At 49.0% G+C, this 26,445-nt stretch overlaps 1 protein-coding gene across 1 annotated transcript in view; it reads left to right on the forward strand.

Moving 5' to 3' along the window:
• The first annotated feature begins 9,979 nt into the window (after window positions 1-9,979).
• The window catches only part of LOC140408373 (insulin-like growth factor-binding protein-like 1), an 81,196-nt gene continuing 64,730 nt past the window's right edge, over window positions 9,980-26,445 (forward strand). The window contains exon 1 of the mRNA XM_072495484.1: window positions 9,980-10,450. Coding sequence (XP_072351585.1) covers window positions 10,018-10,450 — 433 coding nt within the window. The 5' untranslated portion in view covers window positions 9,980-10,017. The remainder of the gene's footprint in view (window positions 10,451-26,445) is intronic.

Consider the following 26,445-nt stretch of genomic DNA (forward strand, 5'->3'; position numbering starts at 1 on the left):
CAAACTTAATAAATCCTTGTAATATTGTCTTTGAAAGAGGGCTAACAAAGAAGAATTGAAAATTCCATGGGAAAAAACAAGTCTGGGACTATATCCAGGAAATGCACACTTCCAACACACAGCAAATAATACCTGGAATGATCTCTGGGTAATGATACCTCATCCACTTGGTGCATGTTTAATGAAACTGGAGCTGCTTAAGAAGAGAATTCTTTTTTAAAATAATTTAGAGAACCCAAATCTGTTTTGCCAATTAAGGGGCAATTTAGCATGGCCAATTCACCTACCCGGCACATCTTTTTGGGTTGAGGGGGTGAGACCCACGCAAACATGGGTTTTGTGAGGGCCATGAAGAATCCAGCACGAGTTTTAAGGATACAAAGTAATATCATTTATTTACAATAACATATATATATAACAGCAGCAACTTCCCTTGCTGCACACTCCTTCCTGCTGTTTCCAAACTGGCCAGCTTTATTTATACATGGAGTTTACTAATGGTTTCCCCGCCCCCCTCATTGGGGAAGCTCATACTCCCACAGGATTGTGGGATTGTCATTAGTCCCCAGCCAATGGTAAGCAGGCAGGTTATAACATCCCTCCCCCCCAAAGTCCAAGGAATCCACCGAAGACCCTGGAGGGCGAAGAAGGAGGGCGTCGGACTCGTTTTGCCGCAGGCCGGACACCATTTGCACGCGGCGCTGGATCAGGCGGTGTGTAACGAGACGGAGACCGGCGCTTCCGTGATGAACGCTGCAACGGTTGAACATCCACGGCCCGTGGACCCGAGGATTCCCCCTCTGATGCATCCTGTGTCTCCATCTCGGAGTCAGAGTCTGCTGCCTCCATCATGTCAGCGTCTCTATCTCCATTCGGTTCTGTAACGACCTGCGCAGGCTTCGAGTGAGGCACCAGTGGAAGAATGTGAGGACTACCTTCCCTTGCCTCTGGTCTCTGCAGCTGTAGACATGAGCTCCGGGGGCGGGGAATCTTTTGAGGGGATAGTCTTCTGGACCGAACGTGGTCTACATGTTTGCGCAGGAGACGACCCTGGGCTTGCACCTGGTAAGATATGGGGCCCGTTTGGTGAAAGATTACACCAGGAACCCACTGGGCACCACCAGCAAAATTCCGAACGAACACTGGGTCACCGGGCGCAAACTGCCGAATCGGCCGATGCCGAGAAAATCCCTGTCCCTGCCGTTCTTGTGCGCGGCGTACTTTTGCGCCAATGTCCGGGAAAACCATACTAAGGCGGGTGCGAAGTCTCCGGCCCATTAGGAGTTCTGCGGGAGCTACCCCAGTCACCGCATGGTGGGTGGTCCTATACGTAAACAAAAAGCGAGACAGTCTCGTGTCCATTGATCCGGAAGACTGCTTCTTTAGGCCTCTTTTGAATGTCTGCACTGCGCGCTCTGCCAACCCATTTGAAGCCAGGTGGTAAGGGGCAGTGCGGATATAGCGTATGCCGTTCATCTTCGTGAACCTCGCAAACTCCTCACTCGTGAATGGAGTGCCGTTATCCGTGACCAGCGCCTCGGGGAGGCCATGTGTACTAAACGACAAACGCATCTTTTCAATTGTTGCGCAGGACGTTGTCCCCTGCATCTTATGCACCTCTAGCCATGTGGACTGGGCGTCAATTAATAGAAGGAACATGGATCCTTGAAAAGGGCCTGCGAAATCTGCATGCAAGCGTGCCCAAGGCAGCCCTGGCCATTCCCAGTGATGTAGGGGCGCAGCCGGCGGAAGCTTCTGATGCTCCTGGCAAATGGGGCAGTTTTGGGCCACCTTCTCAATGTCGGTGTCGAGGCCTGGCCACCAGACATAACTCCGGGCCAACATTTTCATTTTGGTCACACCTGGGTGCCCATTGTGCAAGTCTGTTAGTATCAGCTCCTGGCCTTTTTCCGGGACAATCACACGCGTCCCCCACAAGAGGATGCCGTCTTCCACGCTGAATTCTGACAGCTTGGAGGAAAATGCCCGCAACTCGCCTGGGAGCTGTCTATGCTGCCCACCATACAGGACTATGTGCCGAACCTTTGACAGGACTGGCTCCGTCTGGGTCCACTCACGGATCTGTGATGCCGTGACAGGCAAGGTGTCCATAGAATTTAGGGTTCCAACCACCTCACCGGTCGTGGGGGTCGACATGGGGCCGGTCGATAAAGGCAATCGGCTCAGTGCGTCGGCATTTGCTATCTGCGTACCTGGTTTGTGCTCCAGAGAATACTCGTATGCAGCAAGCAACAAAGCCCAGCGCTGGATCTGTGCAGAAGCAATGGGCGGTATTGGCTTATCCTCTCTGAAAAGTCCCAGCAGAGGCTTATGATCAGTCACGATAGTGAAATGGCGGCCGTACACGTACTGGTGGAAGCGCTTCACCGCAAAAACCACTGCCAGGCCCTCCTTCTCGATCTGCGCGTACTTTTTCTCCGCTGCAGTCAATGTGCGGGAGGCGAAAGCTATCGGTCGCTCGGCCCCGTTCTCCATCTTGTGGGGCAGGACGGCCCCAATACCATACGGGGATGCATCACATGTGACGAGCAAAGGCTTTCCAGGATCATAGTGGGTTAGTAACCCAGACGACGACAATTGTTGCTTTACCCGCCGGAAAGCGGTTTCTTGCGGCTGACCCCAAACCCAGGTGTGATTTTTCTTTAGCAGCAGGTGCAAGGGGGCCAGCGTAGTTGCCAGATTGGGGAAGAGCTTCCCGTAATAGTTTACGAGACCGAGAAAAGAACAAAGATGCGCAGTGTCAGTCGGGGCGGGGGCCTGTTGAATTGCACGACGGGGTGAAAACCTTCGCGGTCCACCCGATAACCTAGGTAGACTACTTCCTTTGCCTGAAATACGCACTTTGTGCAACGTAAATGGACTCCAGCCTCCGAAAGGCGTCTAAGGACAGCCTCCAGATTTTCCAAATGTTCCTGCTCCGACGTCCCTGTAATCAAAACGTCATCTAAGTAGACAGCGACACGTGGTAAACCTCTCAAAATGCCCTCCATAACACGGTGAAAAATTGCGCAGGCAGAGGATACTCCAAAGGGCAACCGTGTATATTCATACAGGCCCCGGTGTGTATCAATCGTTACATATGGTCGTGAGGCAGGGTCCAGCTCCAACTGCAGGTAGGCGTGACTCATATCTAATTTTGTGAACCAGAGTCCACCTGCAAGCTTCGCGTAGAGATCCTCTATGCAAGGCATTGGATATCGGTCTAGTCGGGAAGCCGTATTCACTGTAAGTTTATAGTCATCACACAAGCGAACTGTGGCATCTGGCTTCATTACAGGTACAATTGGTGCTGCCCAGTCAGCAGAACGGACGGGCCTGATAATACCCAAACTCTCCAAACAAGTGAGCTCCCCTTCTACCTTCTCGAGCAAGGCGTAAGGCACCGGGCGTGCCCGGAAATAGCGCGGCGTGGCTCCTGGTTCGACTTGGATACGAGCTACGGCCCCTTTTATTTTCCCCAAACCAGGCTGGAATACATCTGGGTATCGTCCTAGCACCTCAGTCAACCCTTCAGAAACTGTTTGAAGGATGTGCTGCCATTGCAACCACAAATGGCGCAACCAGTCCCGACCCAACAGGCTGGGCCCATGGCCGTGCACCACGATAAGTGGGAAACGCCCCTCCTGGCGTCCATAAACAACAGGGGTCATTGTAGTTCCTGCAATGTCCAGTGGTTCCCCCGTGTAGGTGGCCAACCTGGCCTGTGAGTCGGTTAATGTAAGGGTCTGTATACCCTGCTTGATGCGGTCGAATGTCCTCTGGGCGATCAGGGAGACCGCTGCGCCAGTGTCCAACTCCATCTCAAGCGGGTGGCCATTGACCCGTACTGTCACCTTAATGGGGGCCACACGGGGAGCTGCCACACAATGCAGCTGCAGGCAGTCGTCCTCCGTCTCCACGTCCTCAGGAGTAGCCGCCGCAGGTTCATCCACATGGAAGGTACGGCCCCTGGGCTGGTCCCAGTTATGGCCCCTGGGCTGGTCCCAGTTTTGGTCGGAACGACGGCGCCTCTGGCGCCCCCAGGACCGCCGTCCACGATGGGGTCGGCGCCTACATGTCTGACACGGACATGGCTCCTCATCCATTGGTTCTGGAGAAGGCTCCCTTCGGGGAGGAATGTCCGACGGCCACTGGGGTCAGTCCGGACGTTGCCTCGCCCAAGGTACCGCAGGAGTGCGGGGGGACGTTTTTGGACGGAAGGGGTTGCACCACAAGGCATGCACTTCCATTCCCTGTAGCTCCTGCACTCCTCGTTCTGCGCTCTCTCGGGACAATACTATTTGAATGGCCTGTTGAAAAGTCAATGTTGGCTCAGCTAACAACTTTCTCTGGGTGGCCGCATTGTTAATACCGCAAACCAAACAGTCGCGTAACATTTCTGACAAGGTCTCACCATAGTCACAGTACTCCGCAATCCTGCGTAGCCTGGATAGAAAATCGGCAAGGGGTTCTCCAGGGGTCCTTTCAGCAGTATTAAACTGGTAACGCTGGACTATCGTGGACGGGGTTGGGTTAAAATGTTGCCCCACTATATTCACAAGTTCATCAAACGTTTTGGTGTCCGGCGCAGCTGGGTACGTAAGGCTCCTAATCACCCCAAACGTATGCGGGCCGCAGGCGTTGAGCAATATGACCACCTGCCGCTCGTTTTCAGTGATATTGTTTGCCCGGAAATAGTAACGCATCCGTTGTGTGTACTGGTTCCAGCTTTCCAGCGCAGCATCAAAAACATCCAAACGTCCGTACAGAGGCATGGTATAATAGAAAACAACTTCCAACCTGTATCCAACAAAAATCCAGGGAGGTGGCTTCAGCAGTGTAGACAGCTATTCACTTTAACCTTCGTCGCCAGTTTTGTGAGGGCCATGAAGAATCCAGCACGAGTTTTAAGGATACAAAGTAATAACATTTATTTACAATAACATATATATATAACAGCAGCAACTTCCCTTGCTGCACACTCCTTCCTGCTGTTTCCAAACTGGCCAGCTTTATTTATACATGGAGTTTACTAATGGTTTCTCCGCCCCCCTCATTGGGGAAGCTCACACTCCCACAGGATTGTGGGATTGTCATTAGTCCCCAGCCAATGGTAAGTAGGCAGGTTATAACAATGGGGAGAATGTGCAAGCTCCACACGGGCAGCGAGCCGGGGTCGGGATCGTACCCGGGACCTCGGCACCTTGAGGCAGCAGTGCTAACCACTGCGCCACGGTGCTGCTCTCCAAGAAGAGACTTCTTGACCATTGTGGGATAATACTCATTGGATTCCCTTTGTTATCGAAGGTGACCTTTTCCTTGCCCATGTAGAGTCACCTGTTGTCCATTCTAACATGGCTACAGAGCCCAATTGCAGACAAAGAACAAAGAGCAAAGAAAAGTACAGCACAGGAACAGGCCCTTCGGCCCTCCGTGCTGCCCATCTGAACTAAAATCTTCTACACTTCCGAGGCCCGTATCACTCTATTCCCATCCTACCTGCATTGCTTTCTGATGTGCAGACAAAGATAAATTGCCTGATTTTATTGGGGGTGCTTGGTCCTTCAAGCTGCCTTTTGCCCTTGGCTGCCTGAATTCTTTGCTGTTCTAAGGAAAAAATGCCACTACCTGAAATCACTCCCCAGGTAGTTCTTTCCAGTGCATTTCTGTCCCAATCCGTGGTGGACATGCCACATTTCCTGAGATTCATCTTCAAGGAGTCCATGAACCTAAATCTTGGCCTACTTCACAGGAGTTGTTGAAGTTTAAGTTGTGTACACTTGATTGCGTTACAGATTTTACCATTAGTCATATGTACTACATGTCCACTCCATCTGAGCTGGGCTCTGATGATGAATGCTTCAATTCCAGACACGTCTGCTCTTTGAAATACATCAGTGTTGGCCTTTCATTTTAGACCCATGATGTTCATAATGAATTCCGAAATGGTGGCAAACATTCTCATAAGTACAGGCCAGAAAATCAAACATGTACTCTCTGAAAGAAGAATAACGGGGCCCCACGTCTGTAGACACATGTGAATTGTTTCAACTAGATGGACTGCCATTTGGTCATTTCTGTTGAAGGTACAGCAGGTGACCAGATAAATCCCCCTGAATAATTAGGCCTTTACAGAGCATGAAGTAAAATGATCAGAACAGGCAGGAGGAGAAAGGCGACAGTAGGAAATGGTTTAAGTCTGTGAGACAAAAGCTCCCTTGGTGAAAACTGAGGTGTCAGTCATGGCTCAGTTGGTAGCACTCTCCCTGGATTTAACATCATTCAGAGTCTTCTACGAATAATCGAGGGTGACATCTGTTACAATCCCCATGGAGACCAATAACTTTTGAAAAAGAAAGAAACCCTCTTGACGCCAATGGAAAGAAACCCAAAGAACAAGTATTCACTTTTTAAAACCTTTACCGTAACAAGCCAACTAAAATTAACATCATTTGTCACAAAGATGGAATTTACATGTCATCAACTAGTTTCACATATTAAACTTTTTTAAAAAGGACGTTTCACTGGAACGCCAAGACGCTGACTTAAAATGGTTGTCAATTTCCATCTGTGTAACACATTCCATTTCATGGAGGCAATGGGGTTTGAATTCTCCGTCCGTTCATGCAAGCGGGATTTTCGGGTCTCAGAGCATTGAATGGGATATTTGATTGAGCGCCAAATTCTCCGTCCTCGCTAGCAGCGATAGTGGAGGTTCTCAGCCAGGGCCTCTGCAGGCCCCGACAGATCTTGACTGCCCTAGAGGTGAAAAAGCTTTCTTCCTATATCATCCAAATAAAAGAATGAACCATTCAGGATTTAATTGCTGGACATTAAAAATTAATCACTCCAGCTATCAGAGTTTTTTTTAAATTTAGAGTACCCAATTATTTTCTTCCCAATTAAGGGGCAATTTAGCGTGGCCAATCCACCTAACCTGCACATCTTTGGGTTGTGGGGCTAAACCCACGCAGACAAAGGGAGAATGTGCAAACTCCACATGGAAGGCCGGGATTTGAACCCGGGTGCTCATCGCCATAGTGACAGTGCTACCACTGTGCCATGTGCCGCCCAAGCTATCAGAATTGTTAAGAGAAACTGTGCCGGACATGAGCTGATCAACCTCCTTTTAGAATATACAGCTGAGGCACTGCTACCTCCCGATCCCAGCTCCGGGTCACTGTCCGTGCGGAGTTTGCACATCTCAACCCCACAACTCAAAGATGTGCAGGGTAGATGGATTGTCCACGCTAAAAGCCTCTTAATTGGAAAAAAAATTGAAATTAAAAATAAATAAATTTAAAATAGTTTTTGAAAAGAATACAGAGCTGACATGGAGCGAGGACATGGAAGTTTGAATTTGGCAGAACTACTCTAGATGCTGGAGAGAACGGCTGCCTTTCACTCTATCTCTCTCGCTCTACATTATTCCAGCTAAGCTTTGAACCCTGCTTTGTTGAGTTAACAGTGTGTCTATATTACTGCAGCAGACAGAATCTCTCCACTAAAAGCCATTGGATTTCTGCAGCAGTGTTTCCAGGAGAAAAGGGACAAGGTGATGATTATGAAAAGCAACCGCCTCGGCTGCAGAACCAACACCTCCAGGTACAAAATCAGTGAATCTTCATTGACTTCCTTTTTTAATCTGAACTTTTAACTTGCCAAAGTTAACATCTGATACTCTGCAAAGTTATATTCTTTTCAGCATGCTTGGGGTTTGAGTGCGTGTTTGCGTGTGTTAGTGGGAAGTATATTTGCACATTTTTTACTTGAGTGAGTTAGGCACAATAAAACTAACCCCATAATGCCCACTTAATCATTTCAGCCCTTGGGTCACATTCACCAGCAGCTGTATTCATCCAAATTCCTCGGACACAGTTACCACTGAGAAGGCACACTTCCATGAACCCACTCTCACTTGGCCAGGACTATCCTGTTGGTGCAGAATCCCCAAAGGTTCTCTTATCTGAACCCTTTTTTTTAAATTTTAGTGTACCCAATTATTTTATTCCAATTAAGGGGCAATTTAACTTAGCCAATCTACCTACTCTGCACATCTTTAGGTTTGTGGAAGAGAGACCCTCACAGTGACCCAGGGTAGGGATCGAACCGGGGTCCTCAACACTGTGATGCAGCAGTGCTAACCACTATGCCACCGTGCAGGGTGGCACAGTGGTTAGCACTGCTGCCTCACAGCGGCAAGAAATCGGGTTCAATTCCGGCCTGTCAGTGTGGAGCTTGCAGGTTCTTCCCGTGTCTGCATGGGGGCGCTGCGGTTTCCTTCCACAGTCCAAAGATGTGCAGGTTAGGTGGATTGGCCAAACTAAAACTGCCCCTTAGTGTCCAAAGATGTGCAGGTTAGGTGGGGTTACGGGGATAGGGCTGGAGAGTGGGTCGAGGTAGGATGCTCTTTCCGAGTGTCGGTGCAAACTCGATTGGCCGAATGGCCTCCTTCTGCACGCTAGGAATTCTGTGGATTCTTTCCAATCATGCTGTCAGACCTGCTGAGTGTTTCTAGCATTTTCTGTTTTTAATCCATGGCATTGTTTGAGGATTGGGCAAGCGAGTTCTGGTCGATCAATATCCATCCCTTAGCATCACCCATTAAAGAAGTGGATAGTCTGGTAATGTATTACTGTTTGCATGAGTTTCCTGTGCATAATTCGGCTGTCCGTTTTCACATTGCAAAAGCGACGACACTTCAGAAGTTACTCGATTGGATGAGGGTGTCGGCTGATGCAGCATTTCCCTGTTTATATTTCGGCTCTCTTGGGCTGCTGAGTACAACGCGCGAGTTCTGCCTTTCATGTTGTGCAAAAATGGACCATTAATAACTGACTGAAAGTTAGCAGCGACAAGGTGGGAACGGAAGGCGCTCTGATTTCAGTGGGCTTATTGAAGACTGTCAGCTGGAGTTTTGCCGAGGGCGTATGTGTAGTCGGTGTCCCACACATTACACACGCACACATACGCAAACATACATAAACACACATACTCAAACACACTAACAGGCACATGCACAAACTTACACAAGCACATACATACACAAACATACATACATATACAAACACACATACATAAACACACACATACATACACACACATACATAAACACACATACACAGACACAAACACACATATACAGACATACACATACATAAACACACACACAAACTCAGACACATACACCGACATATATACACACATAAACAAACACATACACAAAGACATACATACACACATACACAAACACACACAAACATACATGCACACAAACATACACAAAAACACACACACATACAGAAACACAAACATACAGATACACACACATACAGAAACACAAACATACATATACAGAAACACAAACATACAGAAACACGCACACATACAGAAACACAAACATACAGACACACATACAGAAACACAAACATACAGATACAGAAACACAAACATACAGAAACACACACACATACAGAAACACAAACATACAGATACAGAAACACAAACATACAGAAACACACACACACATGTACAGAAACATACAGAAACACACATACAGAAACATAAACATACAGAAACACACACACATACATATACAGAAACATACAGAAACACACGCAGACTGAAACACAAACATACAGAAACATACACATACAGAAACACAAACATACACAAACATATACAGAAACATACAGAAACACACAAGACAGAAACACAAACATACAGAAACATACACGCACATACAGAAATACAAACATATACAGAAACACACAAACACATGCACAATGCTGCTGCAGGTGGATTTGGGATGAGTAGGGGCGGCGCTGGGGAGGGTTAGTTTGTGAATTGGTGAATCACAGGCTGGGAATGAGCGGGGAGGGTTTATTTGGGATCTGTGATCCTGGTCCAATGTGCGCTGGTGGATGCACATGAATAATGAATGATGGGGGCAGAGCTGTGTATTGAAGCTGGGGGAGGGAGGGGGGTCAGTCACACAGGAGGCAGCGAGCTGGCAACATGAAGATTGGGCTGTCGCTGCTGCTGCTGGGGGGCATCATGTTGGGGAGGGCAGGGGTGCGGGCTGACTGCGGCCCCTGCCAGCCCAGCTCCTGCCCGGCTGTCCAGTGCAAAGTTCCCGAGCTGCGGGGCAAGGACGAGTGCGGCTGCTGCGGCCGCTGCCTGGGGGTGCAGGGCGAGCTGTGCGGGGGACAGGGGCTGAGGCACGGCCGCTGTGCCCCGGGTTATGTGTGTCTCACCTCGGCGGGCGCGGAGCGGCAGCCGGAGCAGGAGGAGGGCACCGGCTCCTGTATCTGCAAACACGATTACTCAGTGTGCGGCTCGGATGGCAGCACCTACCCCACCATCTGTGCCCTGCACCTGGCCAGCTGGCTGTCCGTGCACCAACTGCACAGCAAGATCCACAAAGTACACGACGGGGAGTGCAAGTACGGTAAGAGAAGGGGGGGAGAGAGGGGGAGGGTCATGGGGCCACGAGGGAGGGGGTCATGGGGAATGAGGGAGGAGGAATGGGGGAATGAGGGAGGGGGTCATGGGGGAATGAGGGAGGGGGTCATGGGGAATAAGGGAGAGGGTCATGGGGGAATGAGGGTGGGGGAATGAGGGAGGGGGTCATGGGAGAATGAGGGAGAGGGCCATGGGGGAACGAGGGAGGGGGAATGGGGGAATGAGGGAGAGGGTCATGGGGGAATGAGGGAGGGGGAATGGGGGAATGAGGGTGGGGGAATGAGGGAGGGAGTCATGGGGGAATGAGGGAGAGGGCCATGGGGGAATGAGGGAGGGGGAATGGGGGAATGAGGGAGGGGGTCATGGGGGAATGAGGGAGAGGGTCATGGGGGTATGAGGGAGGGGGAATGAGGGGGAGGGCCATGGGGGTATGAGGGAGGGGGAATGGGGGAATGAGGGAGGGGGAATGGGGGAATGAGGGAGGGGGTCATGGGGAATAAGGGAGAGGGTCATGGGGGAATGAGGGAGGGGATCATGGGGAATAAGGGAGAGGGTCATGGGGGAATGAGGGAGAGAGTCATGGGGAAATAAGGGAAGGGGTCATGGGGGAATGGAGGGGAGGGAGAGGGTCATGGGGGAATGAGGGAGAGGGTCATGGGGGAATGAGGGAGAGGGTCATGGGGGAATGAGGGAGGAGGAATGGGGGAATGAGGGAGGGGGTCATGGGGAATGAGGGAGGAGGTCATGGGGGAATGAGGGAGGGGGTCATGGGGAATGAGGGAGAGGGTCATGGGGGAATGAGGGAGAGAGTCATGGGGAAATAAGGGAAGGAGTCATGGGGGAATGGAGGAGAGGGAGAGGGTCATGGGGGAATGAGGGGAGGGGGAGGGCCATGGGGAATGAGGGGGAGGGTCATGGGGGAATGAGGGAGGGGGTCATGGGGGAATGGAGGGGAGGGTCATGGGGAATGAGGGGTGGGAGAGGGTCATGGGGAATTGAGGGAGAGGGTCATGGGGGAATGAGGGGAGGGAGAGGATCATGGAGGAATGGCGGAGTCCTGGGGGAAGAGGAAACAAGGAGGGAGAGGGCGAAGAAATAAGAGTGAAGGTGGAAGAGGAGCAGTGGATGGGAAGAGATGGAATGTAGAGGGGAGGGCAAGGCATGAGGGGTTAAATTGGGAAAGAGGGATCCGGGAGAGAGAGAAGGGAGGACAGGGGAGATGGAGGAGGGGGAAGCGACAGAGACCAGGAGGGAGGGAAAAGAGGCCAGAATACGAAAGGGAAGGAGAAAGGGGAAAAAGACATAGAAAGGGGAATGTGGAGAGTGGGAGAGGAGAACTGGGGGAGTTGACCTTGGAGTGGAATGAATCATAGAATTTACAGTACAGAAGGAGGCCATTCGGTTCTTGGAAAGAGCACCCTACCCAGGCCCACCACTCCACCCTAACCCCATAACCCAGTAACCCCACCCAACACTAAGGGCAATTTTGGGCACTAAGGGCAATTTAGCATGGCCAATCCACCTAACCTGCACATCTTTGGACTGTGGCAGGAAACCGGAGCACCCGGAGGAAACCCACGCACACACGGGGAGGATGTGCAGACTCCGCACAGACAGCCACCCAAGCTGGGAATCGAACCTGGGACCCTGGAGTTGTGAAGCAATTGTGCTAACCACTATGCTACCGTATGGCAGTGGGAGAGGGGTAGAGGGGAGAGGTGGGGGGGAGAGGGGGAGAGGTGGGGGGGAGAGGGGGAGAGAGGTGGGAGGGGGAGAGGTGGGAGGGGGAGAGGTGAGGGGGGAGAGAGGGGGAGGTGAGGGGGAGAGGTGTGGGGGAGAGGGGGAGAGGGAGAGGTGCGGGGGGGAGAGAGGTGAGAGGGGGAGGTGCGGGGGGAAAGGGGAGAGGTGAGAGGGAGAGGAGAGGGAGAGGTGAGGGGGAGAGAGGGGGAGGTGCGGGGGGGAGGGAGAGGTGTGGGGGGTGAGGGGGAGGTGCAGGGGGAGAGGTGCGGGGGGAGAATTGGGAGAGGGAGAGGTGCGGGGAGAGGGGGAGAGGTGCAGGGGGAGAGGGAGAGGTGCAGGGGAAGAGAGGGGGAGGTGCAGGGGGAGAGGGGGAGAGGTGCGCGGGAGAGAGGGGGAGGTGCGGGGGGGAGAGGTGAGGGGGGAGAGGGGGAGGTGCGGGGGGGGAGAGGGAGAGATGCAGGGGGAGTGGTGAGGGGGAGAGAGGGGGAGGTGCGGGGGCAGAAGGGGAGAGGTGCGGGGGGAGAATTGGGAGAGGGAGAGGTGCGGGGGAGAGGGGGAGAGGTGCGGGGGGAGAGGGGGAGAGGTGCGGGGGGAGAGGGGGAGAGGTGCGGGGGGAGAATTGGGAGAGGGAGAGGGGGGGAGGTGAGGGGGAGAGGTGAGGGGAGGTTGAGGGAGAGATGAGAGGCCATGGGGACGAAGCGCCCTGATTGTTGCGAACCTGTTCTCACATTAACTCCGGTCATTCCTCACTGTCTTTATCCTTCTGCCTCCGACCGCCACCTCTCTCTCTCTCTCTGCTACGATCTCCGGCTCTCTCTTCCTTTCTCACTTCACCTTTATCTTCTTTGCCACTTCTTTTTAACTTTCAGCCTCTCCTGAGTGAGAGACCGGGACAGAGAGAGTGAGGTGGAGACAAAGGGAAGGAGGGGCAGATAGAGAAAGGGACAGAGTGAAAGGCAGAGAGAGCGAAGGGAAAAGGGACATAAAGACACACACTGAGCCAAGCATGGGAAAGAGATAGAGACACAGAGAGACAAGCTCCCTCTCTGCCTCACTATTGGACATCCTCAATACCTTCCTCGTTTCGATGCTGTGTACCAGCGTGAAATGTGGCAGGGGGTGAGATTTGACAAACATCTTGGATTGTGGGAGGGTTACACAGAACAGTATCAGTTTGGAAGGGACAGCACGGAGCCAGCCTGTGGCTGGCCGTTCTCCAGCTTGCCAAGCTCTGGATGCCTGTCCCTGTGGATCACAGCTTTCACTCCCCCAGTGTTGGTGCATTTAGCAATCGCGGTGTCTGGTAGGTTTCCAGCCGGGCTAAATGTGTCAATTGTGAATTGTTACAAAGCTCTGCTGACAACCACGCTTCGTAAATAAAGGCACGAGGTTAGTCTAAACCTGGTCCCCGTGGGAAGAGCCACTTGTCTGAACCCAGAACAAGTGCCCCGGATAAAGCAGCTGCTGCCTCATTTAATGGGCATTTGTACCATTGTGTTGGCCGCGGTCCGTGCCAGACTTCTTCCTTGGTAATTGGATATTTAAGCAATTAGAGAGGGAGAAAAAATGAATCATCTATTGAGGGTATTAAATTGTGATTTAAAATGGTTTTAGGATTTAGGCAGGTGTTCCTGAAAGGGTTTAAAATGACCTATCTTGGCCTCAAGTAACGGCAAAATGTTACTCTCCACTTGTATGTCTAACTTGCAATCGTATTTGCTTCGTGTCTGAGGAGGCGGGAGATATACACAGAGCAGGTCGAAATTTACACAGATCAAGAGGAAATATATACACGGCAGGACGAAATATACACACAGCGGGAGGAGATATACACACAACAAGAGGAGATATACACACAGCGGGAGGAGATATACACACAAGAGGAGATATACACACAAAAAGAGGAGATATACACACAGCAAGAGGAGATATACACACAGCAGGAGGAGATATACACACAGCAAGAGAAGATATACACACAGCAGGAGGAGATATGTACAAAACAGGTGAAAGATATATACACAGCAGGCTGAGGTATACACCCAGCAAGAGGAGATATACACACAGTAAGAGGAGATATACACACAGCAAGAGGAAATATACACACAGCAGGAGGAGATATACACACAGCAGGAGGAGATATACACACAGCAGGAGGAGATATATACACAACAGGTGGGAGATATACACACATCAGGAGGAGATATACACAGAGCAGGAAGAGATATACACACAGCAGGAGGAGATATACACACAACAGGTGGAAGATATACACACATCAGGAGGAGATATACACACATCAGGAGGAGATATTCACAGAGCAGGAGGAGATATACACACAGCAGGAGGAGATATACACACAACAGGTGGAAGATATACACACAGCAGTAGGAGATATACACCCAGCAAGAGGAGATATACATCCAGCAAGAGGAGATATACACACATGTACCGATCCTCTGAAAGAGCATCCTACCTCAGCCCACTCTGCCGCCCCATCTCCGTAACTCCTCCCAACCGTTGAACACTAACAGGCAATTTAACATGGGAATGCACCTAACCTGCACATCATTGGACTATGGGAGGAAACCAGAGTACCCGAAGGAAATCCACACAGACAAGGGGAGAACATACAAACTCCACACAGTCACCCAAGGTCAGAATCGAACCTGAGCCCCTGGCGTTGTGAGAGACAGGAGGAGGGAAATATGCACACATCAGGAGGGAGATATGTAGAGCTGGAGGGAGATACACATAATAGGAGAGAGATATACAGCAGGAGGGAGATCTACACAGCAGGAAGGAGATATGCACAGCAGAAGGGAGATATACACAGCAGGAGGAAGATATACACAGCAGAAGGGAGATATACACAGCAGGAAGGAGATATACACAGCAGGAGGGAGATATACACAGCAAGAAGGAGATATACACAGCAGGAGGGAGATATACACAGCATGAAGGAGATACACACACTAGGAGTGGGATACATGCATTTGGGGGAAGATACATATGGCAGATGGAGATATACACAGTATGAGGAGACACACACCCAAAGCAAACTGGACAATCTCAGCACAGAAGGTTCCGCCTGATCATTTGGGTGGGAATTCCTGAATGGGATTTAACTCGGCTCCGGAGACCTGCTGTATAAAGTCTCCCCATATCCCCTATTCATTCTGTTTGCAAATTAATTTTGTATCTTATGACAAACAGGGAACCATCCATGAAACATCTCCATTATTTGTGTCCTGTTCTGTGTCCCTTTTTAAAAAAGAATTCCAGCCCTGTTGATTTGTGGGTTTTGTTCTCTCCAGAAATACATACATACAAACTTACAAACTTATAAAAATATGAATTAGGGGCAGGTCTGCTGTGCTATTTGATAACATCATGGCTGATCTGTTGTGGCCTCTACCTTCTTGTCTACTCCCTATTACTTCCTTGTCAGTCAAGATAGGGTGGGATCAGATACTGGAAAGATGTCTAAATGAGTGCAAGAATTCAGTAAACAATTCATTGGAGGATGGGTAAGGTAAATATTGATATCGATGGCCATATAGATTAGGAGTGGAAGACACTGCAAGACGTTAGCTGTCACTTTACATGTAAGAGCAATGCCATGCAGCTGAAGAGTGGAAATCATTACAATTACAATTTATAAGATTATTATATTTTTGGACTGTAAATGAAGGGGGTCAGGTGATCTGTTCTGAAATCTGCCTGAAAGTAATTTGGGTGGTCTGATTGTTAGCGATCAAAAGAAGGCTTAGATTGTTTTATTGGAAAGAAGGTGTAAGCGATTTACGCTTGGAGACAGTGACAGCAGTCTCTGAGTTTGCAATGAAGAGTAGATTCTAGGGGCAGAACTTTATGTATAAAGTACGGGTGTGAGCCCAGCCAGCAAGTGTGTAAAATCACGTGAGAAGATGTTGGATGCGCGCCCTACGTCATCACGCCCTCCTGCAATATTTTCGTTGGCGGGTGTACACGCAAGTCAGAAGATGCCCGCTGACAATCAAGAAGTCAATTCGGTAGCACAGTGGTTAGCACTGTTACTTCACAGCTCCAAGGTCCCAGGTTCGATTCCCGGCTTGGGTCACTGTCTGTGTGGAGTCTGCACATTCTCCCTGTGTCTGCGTGAGTTCCCTCAGGGTGCTCCGGTTTCCTCCCACAGTCCAAAGATGTGCAGGTTAGGTGGTTTGACCATTCTAAATTGCCCTTAGTGTCCAAAATAAAGGTTAGCTGGGGTTACTGGGTTACGGGGATAGGGTGGAGGTGTGAGCTTAAGTAGGGTATACTTTCCAAGGGCCGGTGTAGACTTGATGGGTCGAATGGCCTCCATCTGCACTGTAAATTCTACTCTACTCTTCCTTAAATGAATTAAACACCAATAGTCATGGATTTTAAGTTGCCCCTCTGCCTTTATGGTTGGCAGATGGGCTGAATGGCAAGGCGGCCTTTAGGTTTAAGCTGCGACCTCAATCCAGGGTGGGATGAATGTCAGAGCTCAAATGAAATTAACAAATGTGTCTGGGGACCGAGGTCTGTGTATGATTGTGCTGCCGAGATGCTTGTGGTACAGTTTTAACATTGATATTTATTTTTCACACATCAGCAGCTCCCTGAGACAGCTCCATAGTTGCTATCCCCCTGAGGGGACATGTTAGAAATTCCAACCCGCACCCTCCCTTTTCTTGGCGGCCATCACCTTCCCGCCCTCCCGGGCAGCGTTCAACCTTCCACAGCACGCGTGGCCTACCAGCGTGAAATTGTGTATTGGAGCCAACCACAGCTGGGAAAGCATTTTGCAGCCGCTTCGGAGCCTACCGAGTCTGCGCGCATGATTGGCTAGAAATTCAGGCCCAAGTCTTGCAAAGTCCCAGAAAGGTGTTGTAGCTATTGAGATGTAAACAGCTGTGTTGTAAATTATCCATTTACTCCTCAGATGAAAGAAAATTGTGAGATCAAATATAGCTAATTACCATTTCTACCTCGATACAAGAATAATGCATTTCATGTTGCCATTGGAAAGAAGGTAGAGGGGGCCATTTTGAGATCAGATTACAGGCTTCTATACAAATCAATTACAATTACAGACAGGCAGCAGAGGTTATGTGTAGCCAGCAGAGAAAAAAGGATGCCTGACTTTGTGAACCACCACAACTCGATGTAGAAGGGAAACAGTCTCCATTTGAAGAGATACATCCTGCAGCCATCTAAGGAATCCAGAACATTCATCCTGACATGGGCAGGATAAGTATCATTGTACCAAGTTTTAGTGGTGGTGGGTGGTGATGGATTTAAGAAACTCTCCAAATAATGAGGAAAACACCTGAAGGTGGTTGCTCAGGGTTACTGTTTGGTGAAAGGGGGATACAAGAAGCCATTGGAAGCTGGCTGCAACTGAGAACGGTTTGCTGAGGATTGTAATTCCATGGAGAGTGCAATGTGTGATCAGTGTAAAAGGGGAATGTCCCTCTCAGTTGGTTAAAATATAAATTGTTTCCAAAAAGAAGTGTTGCGTCCTGGTGCTTTTAGTCATTAATTACAGCAAATGTCTTAAAACATGATTTTTTTTTTAATGTGTAATTTTTTCAACTATTAACTGAAAGTCCTAATTTCTTTTTAAACATTATCAGTCTCTTGAGAGGTCCTAACAATTTATGGAGAACAAGAAGAGATAATGTGCTACAGTTAATGCCACAGATGTTGATGATGACTTTGGCGACTTGAGTTCAATGAAGAGAACAGAAACTAAACTGAGAGGTTTTAAAGAGGGGGAGCAGAGCTCAAAAGCTGCATTCAAGGATTTTATAGGAGAGAGGTAGTGGTAGAATGGGTCAGAGATCAGCTTTTGATCAGATAAGTCAATTTGGCAATTATCTTTGCATTACAACCCAGTTTGAAACAAGGACAAATAACTATGCCTGACTGGTTGAGAACACTATTCTCCAGCATTGTGGGATACGAGCAAACATTTTCTCCCTCTGCATTGTGGAATGCTGGAGCTATTGCAAAGCACTCTTGCTGAAATGAGAGATATGTGGTTGAGGCTTTAGTTCCTGGGATGTAAGTGTCACTAGCAAGGCCACCATTTTTACCCGTCCAATCAAGTGGCTTGCTAGGCCATTTTCAGAGGGCAGCCAAGAGTCAACCACATTGCTGTGGGTCTGGAGTCACCTTTAGGCCAGATCAGGTAAGGAAGGCAGATTTCATCCCCTAAAGGACATTAGTGAACTGGATGGATTTGAATAACAATTCAATAGTTTCATGATTATCCTTACTGAGACTACCATTTTAATTTCATGTATATTGAATGGAAATTAAACTCTCCCAGTTGCCATGGTGAGATTTGGAATTCATGGCCAGATTTTTCCAGCCATTCTTGCCTGGGGGAACTTCTGGTCTCGCCAACAACAGCAAACCCCATCAGGGAATGGAAAACCCCTTTGGCAGCGGCAGGACGAGAATATCCCAGTGCTGGACAATGGCTATTTCTGCCACCACGAAACACGCAGAGGACGCGGAAAATCCCACCCACCATGTCTCTGTTGCATTAGTCCATTCGACTTGATTACAAATCCAGTAACATTTACCACTAAGCTACTGCCCCATGTGATGCTGGTTTATGTTAGAATTGCTATTTTAGTTCCTGCCAAGTTGTGGACTTGGTGTCACTGATGTTTTCAACTGTCCTATTTAGTTTATGCATAAACTATTCTGATTGATTTAAATTTATTTCTAAAAAGCATGCAAATAGAAAGATTCCCATTTTAAGGAAATGGCATGTTTCAAAACTATTTACGTTTCATGCACAAGCAAGTTTAAGTGGTATCTGGCCTCCTGCATTGATGACCCTTCTTCCAGGTGTATTATACAAGCGGGTTTCAAATTGCTCGTTGTCCGTAAACTTTTGCAAATGTTTTGCATAAACGATAAACATCCTTTTATCACCGAGGTCTGTGACTATGTTTGCTGGTGCCTGCTGAAATTCAGGCCCCAGGCAAATGTTGGCAAGGTGTGGCGGTGGTGAGAAGGAGAAGGGTTAGAGTGGGTTAGGATGGAGGAGGAATCTTGTAAGGGGTCAAGTTTGAGGGCTATGGTGACGGCAGCATTGCCAATGGCTCCGAGTAGGTATTCAGGGAGCTCAGTGGTGCAGTCCACGGGGAAGATATGGAATCAGCTAAGGAGACATTTTAGGGTGGAAGGGATGTCGGTGCTAACGCCGCTGTGCGAGAGTCATGGGTTTGAGCCGGGGGGGGGGGGGGGGGGGGGGGGGGGGGGTGGGGATAGTGTATACAGGAGGTGGAGGGAAGTGGGGCTGGTCAAGGTGAGGGATTTGCATTTGGAGGAAGGGTTCGCCAGTCTGGAGGAGCTAAGGGAGAGGGTAGAGCTGCCAAGGGGTAGTGAGTTCAGGTATCTACAGGTTAGGGACTTTGCACAAAAGGTCTGGAAGGGGTTCCCTAGATTGCCGGGATACACCCTGCTGGAGCGACTGCTGTTTCCGGGTGTGGAAGGGGAGGGAAGAATTGGGGGTATATATAAGTGGCTGGGGGAGCAGGGAGGCGAGCGGGTGGTGAACATAGAACATAGAACATAAAACGATACAGCGCAGTACAGGCCCTTCGGCCCACGATGTTGCACCAAAACAAAAGCCATCTAACCTACACTATGCCATTATCATCCATATGTTTATCCAATAAACCTTTAAATGCCCTCAATGTTGGCGAGTTCACTACTGTAGCAGGTAGGGCATTCCATGGCCTCACTACTCTTTACGTAAAGAACCTACCTCTGACCTCTGTCCTATATCTATTACCCCTCAGTTTAAAGCTATGTCCCCTTATGCCAGCCATTTCCATCCGCGGAAGAAGGCTCTCACTGTCCACCCTATCCAACCCCCTGATCATTTTGTATGCCTCTATTAAGTCTCCTCTTAACCTTCTTCTCTCCAACGAAAACAACCTCAAGTCCATCAGCCTTTCCTCATAAGATTTTCCCTCCATACCAGGCAACATCCTGGTAAATCTCCTCTGCATCCGCTCCAAAGCCTCCACGTCCTTCCTATAATGCGGTGACCAGAACTGCACGCAATACTCCAAATGCGGCCGTACCAGAGTTCTGTACAGCTGCAACATGACCTCCTGACTCCAGAACTCAATCCCTCTACCAATAAAGGCCAACACTCCATAGGCCTTCTTCACAACCCTATCAACCTGGGTGGCAACTTTCAGGGATCTATGTACATGGACACCTAGATCCCTCTGCTCATCCACACTTCCAAGAACTTTACCATTAGCCAAATATTCCGCATTCCTGTTATTCCTTCCAAAGTGACTCACCTCACACTTCTCTACATTAAACTCCATTTGCCACCTCTCAGCCCAGCTCTGCAGCTTATCTATATCCCTCTGTAACCTGCTACATCCTTCCGCACTGTCGACAACACCACCGACTTTAGTATCGTCTGCAAATTTACTCACCCACCCTTCTGCGCCTTCCTCTAGGTCATTGATAAAAATGACAAACAGCAACGGCCCCAGAACAGATCCTTGTGGTACTCCACTTGTAACTGAATTCTATTCTGAACATTTCCCATCAACCACCACCCTCTGTCTTCATTCAGCTAGCCAATTTCTGATCCACATCTCTAAATCACCCTCAATCCCCAGCCTCCGTATTTTCTGCAATAGCCTACCGTGGGGAACCTTATCAATCGCTTTGCTGAAATCCATATACACCACATCAACTGCTCTACCCTCGTCTACCTGTTCAGTCACCTTCTCAAAGAACTCGATAAGGTTTGTGAGGCATGACCTACCCTTCACAAAGCCATGCTGACTATCCCCGATCATATTATTCCTATCTAGATGATTATAAATCTTGTCTCTTATAATCCCCTCCAAGACTTTGCCCACTACAGACGTGAGGCTCACCGGTCTATAGTTGCCAGGGTTGTCTCTGCTCCCCTTTTTGAACAAAGGGACCACATTTGCTATCCTCCAGTCCTCTGGCACTATTCCTGTAGCCAATGATGACATAAAAATCAAAGCCAAAGGTCCAGCAATCTCTTCCCTGGCCTCCCAGAGAATCCGAGGATAAATCCCATCAGGACCCGGGGACTTATCTATTTTCAGCCTGTCCAGAATTACCAACACCCCTTCCCTACGTACCTCAATGCCATCTATTCTATTAGCCTGGGTCTCAGCATTCTCCTCCACACATTATCTTTTTCCTGAGTGAATACTGGCGAAAAATATTCATTTAGTATCTCGCCTATCTCTTCAGACTCCACACACAACTTCCCATCCCTGTCCTTGACTGGTCCTACTCTTTCCCTCGTCATTCGCTTATTCCTGACATACCTATAGAAAGCTTTTGGGTTTTCCTTGATCCTACCTGCCAAATACATCTCATGTCCCCTCCTTGCTCGTCTTAGCTCTCTCTTTAGATCCTTCCTCGCTACCTTGTAACTATCCATCGCCCCAACTGAAACTTCACACCTCATCTTCACATAGGCCTCCTTCTTCCTCTTAACAAGAGATTCCACTTCTTTGGTAAACCACGGTTCCCTCGCTCGACGCCTTCCTCCCTGCCTGACCGGTACATACTTATCAAGAACACGCAGTAGCTGATCCTTGAACAAGCTCCACTTATCCAGTGTGCCCAACACTTGCAGCCTACTTCTCCACCTTATCCCCCCAAGTCACGTCTAATGGCATCATAATTGCCCTTCCCCTAGCTATAACTCTTGCCCTGCGGTGTATACTTATCCCTTTCCATCATTAACGTAAACGTCACCGAATTGTGGTCACTGTCCCCAAAGTGCTCTCCTACCTCCAAATCCAACACCTGCCCTGGTTCATTACCCAAAACCAAATCCAACGTGGCCTCGCCTCTTGTTGGCCTGTCAACATATTGTGTCAGGAAACCCTCCTGCACACACTGTACAAAAAACGACCCATCTAATGTACTCGAACTATATCTTTTCCAGTCAATATTTGGAAAGTTAAAGTCTCCCATAATAACTACCCTGTTACTTTCGCTCTTATCCAGGATCATCCTCGCCATCCTTTCCTCTACATCCCTAGAACTATTTGGAGGCCTATAGAAGACTCCAAATCGTGTGACCTCTCCTTTCATGTTTCTAACCTCAGCCCATACTACCTCGGAAGATGAGTCCCCATCTAGCATCCTCTCCACCACCGTAATACTGCTCTTGACTAGCAGCGCCACACCTCCCCCTCTTTTGCCTCCTTCTCTGAGCTTACTAAAACACCTAAACCCCGGAACCTGCAACATCCATTTCTGTCCCTGCTCTATCCATGTCTCCGAAATGGCCACAACATCGAAGTCCCAGGTACCAACCCATGCTGCCAGTTCCCCTACCTTATTTCGTATACTCCTGGCATTGAAGTAGACACACTTCAAACCACCTACCTGAACACTGGCCCCCTCCTGCGACGTCAAATCTGTGCTCCTGACCTCTATACTCTCATTCTCCCTTACCCTAAAACTACAATCCAGGTTCCCATGCCCTTACTGCATTAGTTTAAACCCCCCCCCAAAGAGCACTAACAAATCTCCCCCCCCAGGATATTTGTGCCCCTCAGGTTCAGATGTAGACCATCCTGTCTGTAGAGGTCCCACCTTCCCCAGAAAGAGCCCCAGTTATCCAGAAATCTGAATCCCTCCCGCCTGCACCATCCCTGTAGCCACGTGTTTAATTGCTCTCTCTCCCTATTCCTCATCTCACTATCACGTGGCACGGGCAACAACCCAGAGATAACAACTCTGTTTGTTCTAGTTCTGAGCTTCCATCCTAGCTCCCTGAAAGCCTGCCTGACATCCTTGTCCCCTTTCCTACCTATGTCGTTAGTGCCAATGTGGACCACGACTTGGGGCTGCTCCCCCTCCCCCTTAAGGACCCGGAAAACACGATCCGAGACATCATGTACCCTTGCACCTGGGAGGCAACATACCAAACGTGAGTCTCTCACGCTCCCACAAAATCTCCTATCTGTGCCCCTGACTATCGAGTCCCCAATTACTAATGCTCTGCTCCTCTCCCCCCTTCCCTTCTGAGCAACAGGGACAGACTCCGTGCCAGAGGCCCGTACCCCATGGCTTACCCCTGGTAAGTCGTCCCCCCCACAAGTATCCAAAGCGGTATACTTGTTTCTCAGAGGAACGACCGCAGGGGATCCCTGCACTGACTGCTTTTTCCCAGTCCCTCTTACAGTTACCCATCTATCTCCAATCTTTGGTGTGACTAATTCCCTGAAGCTGCTATCTATGACCCCCTCTGCCTCCCGAATGATCCGAAGTTCTTCCAACTCCAGCTCCAGTTCCCTAACTCGGTCTTGGAGGAGCTGGAGATGGCAGCACTTCCTGCAGGTAAAATCAGCAGGGACACTAACGGCATCCCTCACCTCAAACATCCTGCAGGAGGAACATTGCACTCCCTTCCCTGCCATCCCTCTAACTTTCCACCAAGATCTGGCTAACAACTAAATTAAATTTTTTTTTTAAAATAATAATAAAATATGGTACTTACCACACACCAATGGGTTTTATTATTAGGTTAGAGGAGGAGGGCGGGTGGGAGACACTACACGTGTAGTGTCTCGGGTTTCCTCTCCACCAGAATTTATTGGTGAGGGTCGTCCTAGAAGCTCCGCTCCTGCAAAGACAAGTGTTTTTAAAGGAGAGACTTACCTCCCAGAAATCACTTCCGCACTGCTCCCGCTGAAATTGACTAGCCTGCTCCGCTCCCGCTGAAATCGACTGGCCTGCTCCTGCAAAGACAAGTGTTTTTAAAGGAGAGACTTACCTCCCAGAAATCACTTCCGCACTGCTCCCGCTGAAATTGACTAACCTGCTCCGCTCCCGCTGAAATCGACTGGCCTGGAGAAATGGGAAGCGGAGTTGGGAATGAAGATCAATTGGGGTGTATGGAGTGAGGCACTGCGAAGGATAAATGGGACCTCCTCTTGTGCAAGGAAGAGCCTGATACAGTTTAAGGTGGTGCACAGGGTGCATATGACTTGGGCGAGAATGGGTGGATTCTTTCAGGGGGTAGCAGATGAGTGGAGAGGTGTGGGCGGGGACCAGCGAATCATGCGCACATGTTTTGGGGTTGTGAAAAATTGGGAAGATTCTGGGCGGGAGTGTTCGTGGCCTTAGCCAGGATAGTGGAGGAGGGAGTGGACCCGGACCCTTTGGTGGTGATATTTGGGGTTTCAGAAAAGCCGGAGCTCATGGAGAGGAGGAAGGCCGATGTCTTGGCCTTCGCCTCTCTGATTGCACGACTGCGAATTTTGCTGGAGTGGCGGTCGGCATCGCCACCAGGGTTAGCAGCATGGTTGGGTGGCCTGTATGACTTCCTGCGGTTAGAGAAGATAAAGTATGAGTTAAGGGGCTCAGCAGGGGAGTTTGAGAAAAGGTGGGGGATGTTTGTGACCGTGTTTGAGGAGCTGTTCGTCACAGGGGGGTGGGGGGGGTAGGTGATGGGGAGGGGGTGAAAAAGGAGAGAAATCTGTACAAACTGTATAGTTGATGGTTGGGAAGAATGTTTCCCGGAGTGTTTATTTGCTGTAACCTACTTTGATACAAGTTTGAATAAAATGCGTTTAAAAAAACAAGAAATTCAGGCCCCGGTTTTAAAGTGTCAGGGAAATTAGTTGGCACAGTGGGAGTCCGGGGGTGTGGAGGCCCAAAACCTCAGTGTGAAAGCAGCAGTGGACATACACCTAAAATAACATTTTTAAAATGTGCATTCCTGCGGATCTTTAACCCACTATCCACCTGGTGTGGAAACCAGCATTCTTCCCGTTATAAAGCTTCTAACTAAAATAACAGACCACGTCCCAATTTGAAGGAGTTTGATTACTTTAAAACAATCAAACATTTACTTTTAACAGGGCTGACTTGTCATGTTCATGAGGAATTATACTCTGAAAGATGATCCCAGCCCTCCCTCCTGCCTCATCATTGGCCGCTGGCGGAATCTTCCGGTCCCGCTGATGTCTAGTCCGTTTTTCTGCCTGTTCTGCCGCCGGGAACCCGCGCACCTTCGGAGGGACAGGAAGATCCCGCCGGCGGAAGGGCCGGAAAATTCCCGTTCCTAGGATGTTCAAAAATGTTTTTTGATCGTGTTGAGATTTCAAAAGGGTTTGGCTGCAACTTGGGTCAATTTCTTTTGTGTGATACATAAGTGCATAGCAACAGGACCCTGCCGCCAGCTTGTGGCGGACGTGCTGCTTTATGCTTCGAAGGGGTTAGTTAACATTGGGACACAGTGGAAAGGCAGCGGGGTAAGACTGGGAGCATCACTGACCTATTTTATTAACTTACCCAGTTTCCACCGAGCAGTGATTTGTTATTAAAACTGGAATATTGATGAATAAACAAAGCAAACTTGCAATTACTGTTTACTGCACATGCTATAAAACAACTGGTATTTGCACAGCTCCTTCAAGGTGATAAAACATCTTAAGTGCTACGATTTTGAGTAATGAAAAATATGTTTAATGGATATTCACAGATTATTAATAATAATAATAATCATTTATTGTCACAAGTAGGCTTTAATGAAGTTACTGTGAAAAGCCCCTAGTCGCCACATTCTGGCGCCTGTTCGGGGAGGCCGGTATGGGAATTGAACCCGTACTGCTGCCTTGTTCTGCATTACAAGCCAGCTGTTTAACCCACTGTGCTAAACCAGCCCGTATGCATCTGTAATTTTCATGGGGAATATACTTCAAAATGGGACGATAACGGCAGAACAGGACGTACATAATGTATATCATACCATGCTGGTATTTCCAACGGCTGTGGTATGACTGTGGTTAAAGAAAACAGCGCAGGTATAATAATAGTAATAATCACTTATTGTCACAAGTAGGCTTCAATGAAGTTACTGTGAAAAGCCCCTAGTCGCCACATTCCGGCGCCTGTTCGGGGAGCTGCTGGCTGTGTTCTGCATTACCAGCCAGCTCTTTAGCCCACTGTGCTAAATATTTATATTTGACGTATTTCAACAGTTATTTCGTTGCTGTGTATTTCAAAGAATACTCCACTTCAAAGAATGTGTTATGGCACTGCTGAATGAGTTGGGATTTTTTGGTGAGAATTGTGCTGATCCATCGCAGTACTGACCATCATCTGTACAATTCAAAGGGTTACAGCTGCCAGTTACTTTTTCTCTTGCTGAGCTTAGCGTCTGTGAATGGACTT

The sequence above is a fragment of the Scyliorhinus torazame genome, chromosome 3 (assembly GCF_047496885.1).
Source record: "Scyliorhinus torazame isolate Kashiwa2021f chromosome 3, sScyTor2.1, whole genome shotgun sequence".
Lineage (NCBI taxonomy): Eukaryota > Metazoa > Chordata > Chondrichthyes > Carcharhiniformes > Scyliorhinidae > Scyliorhinus > Scyliorhinus torazame.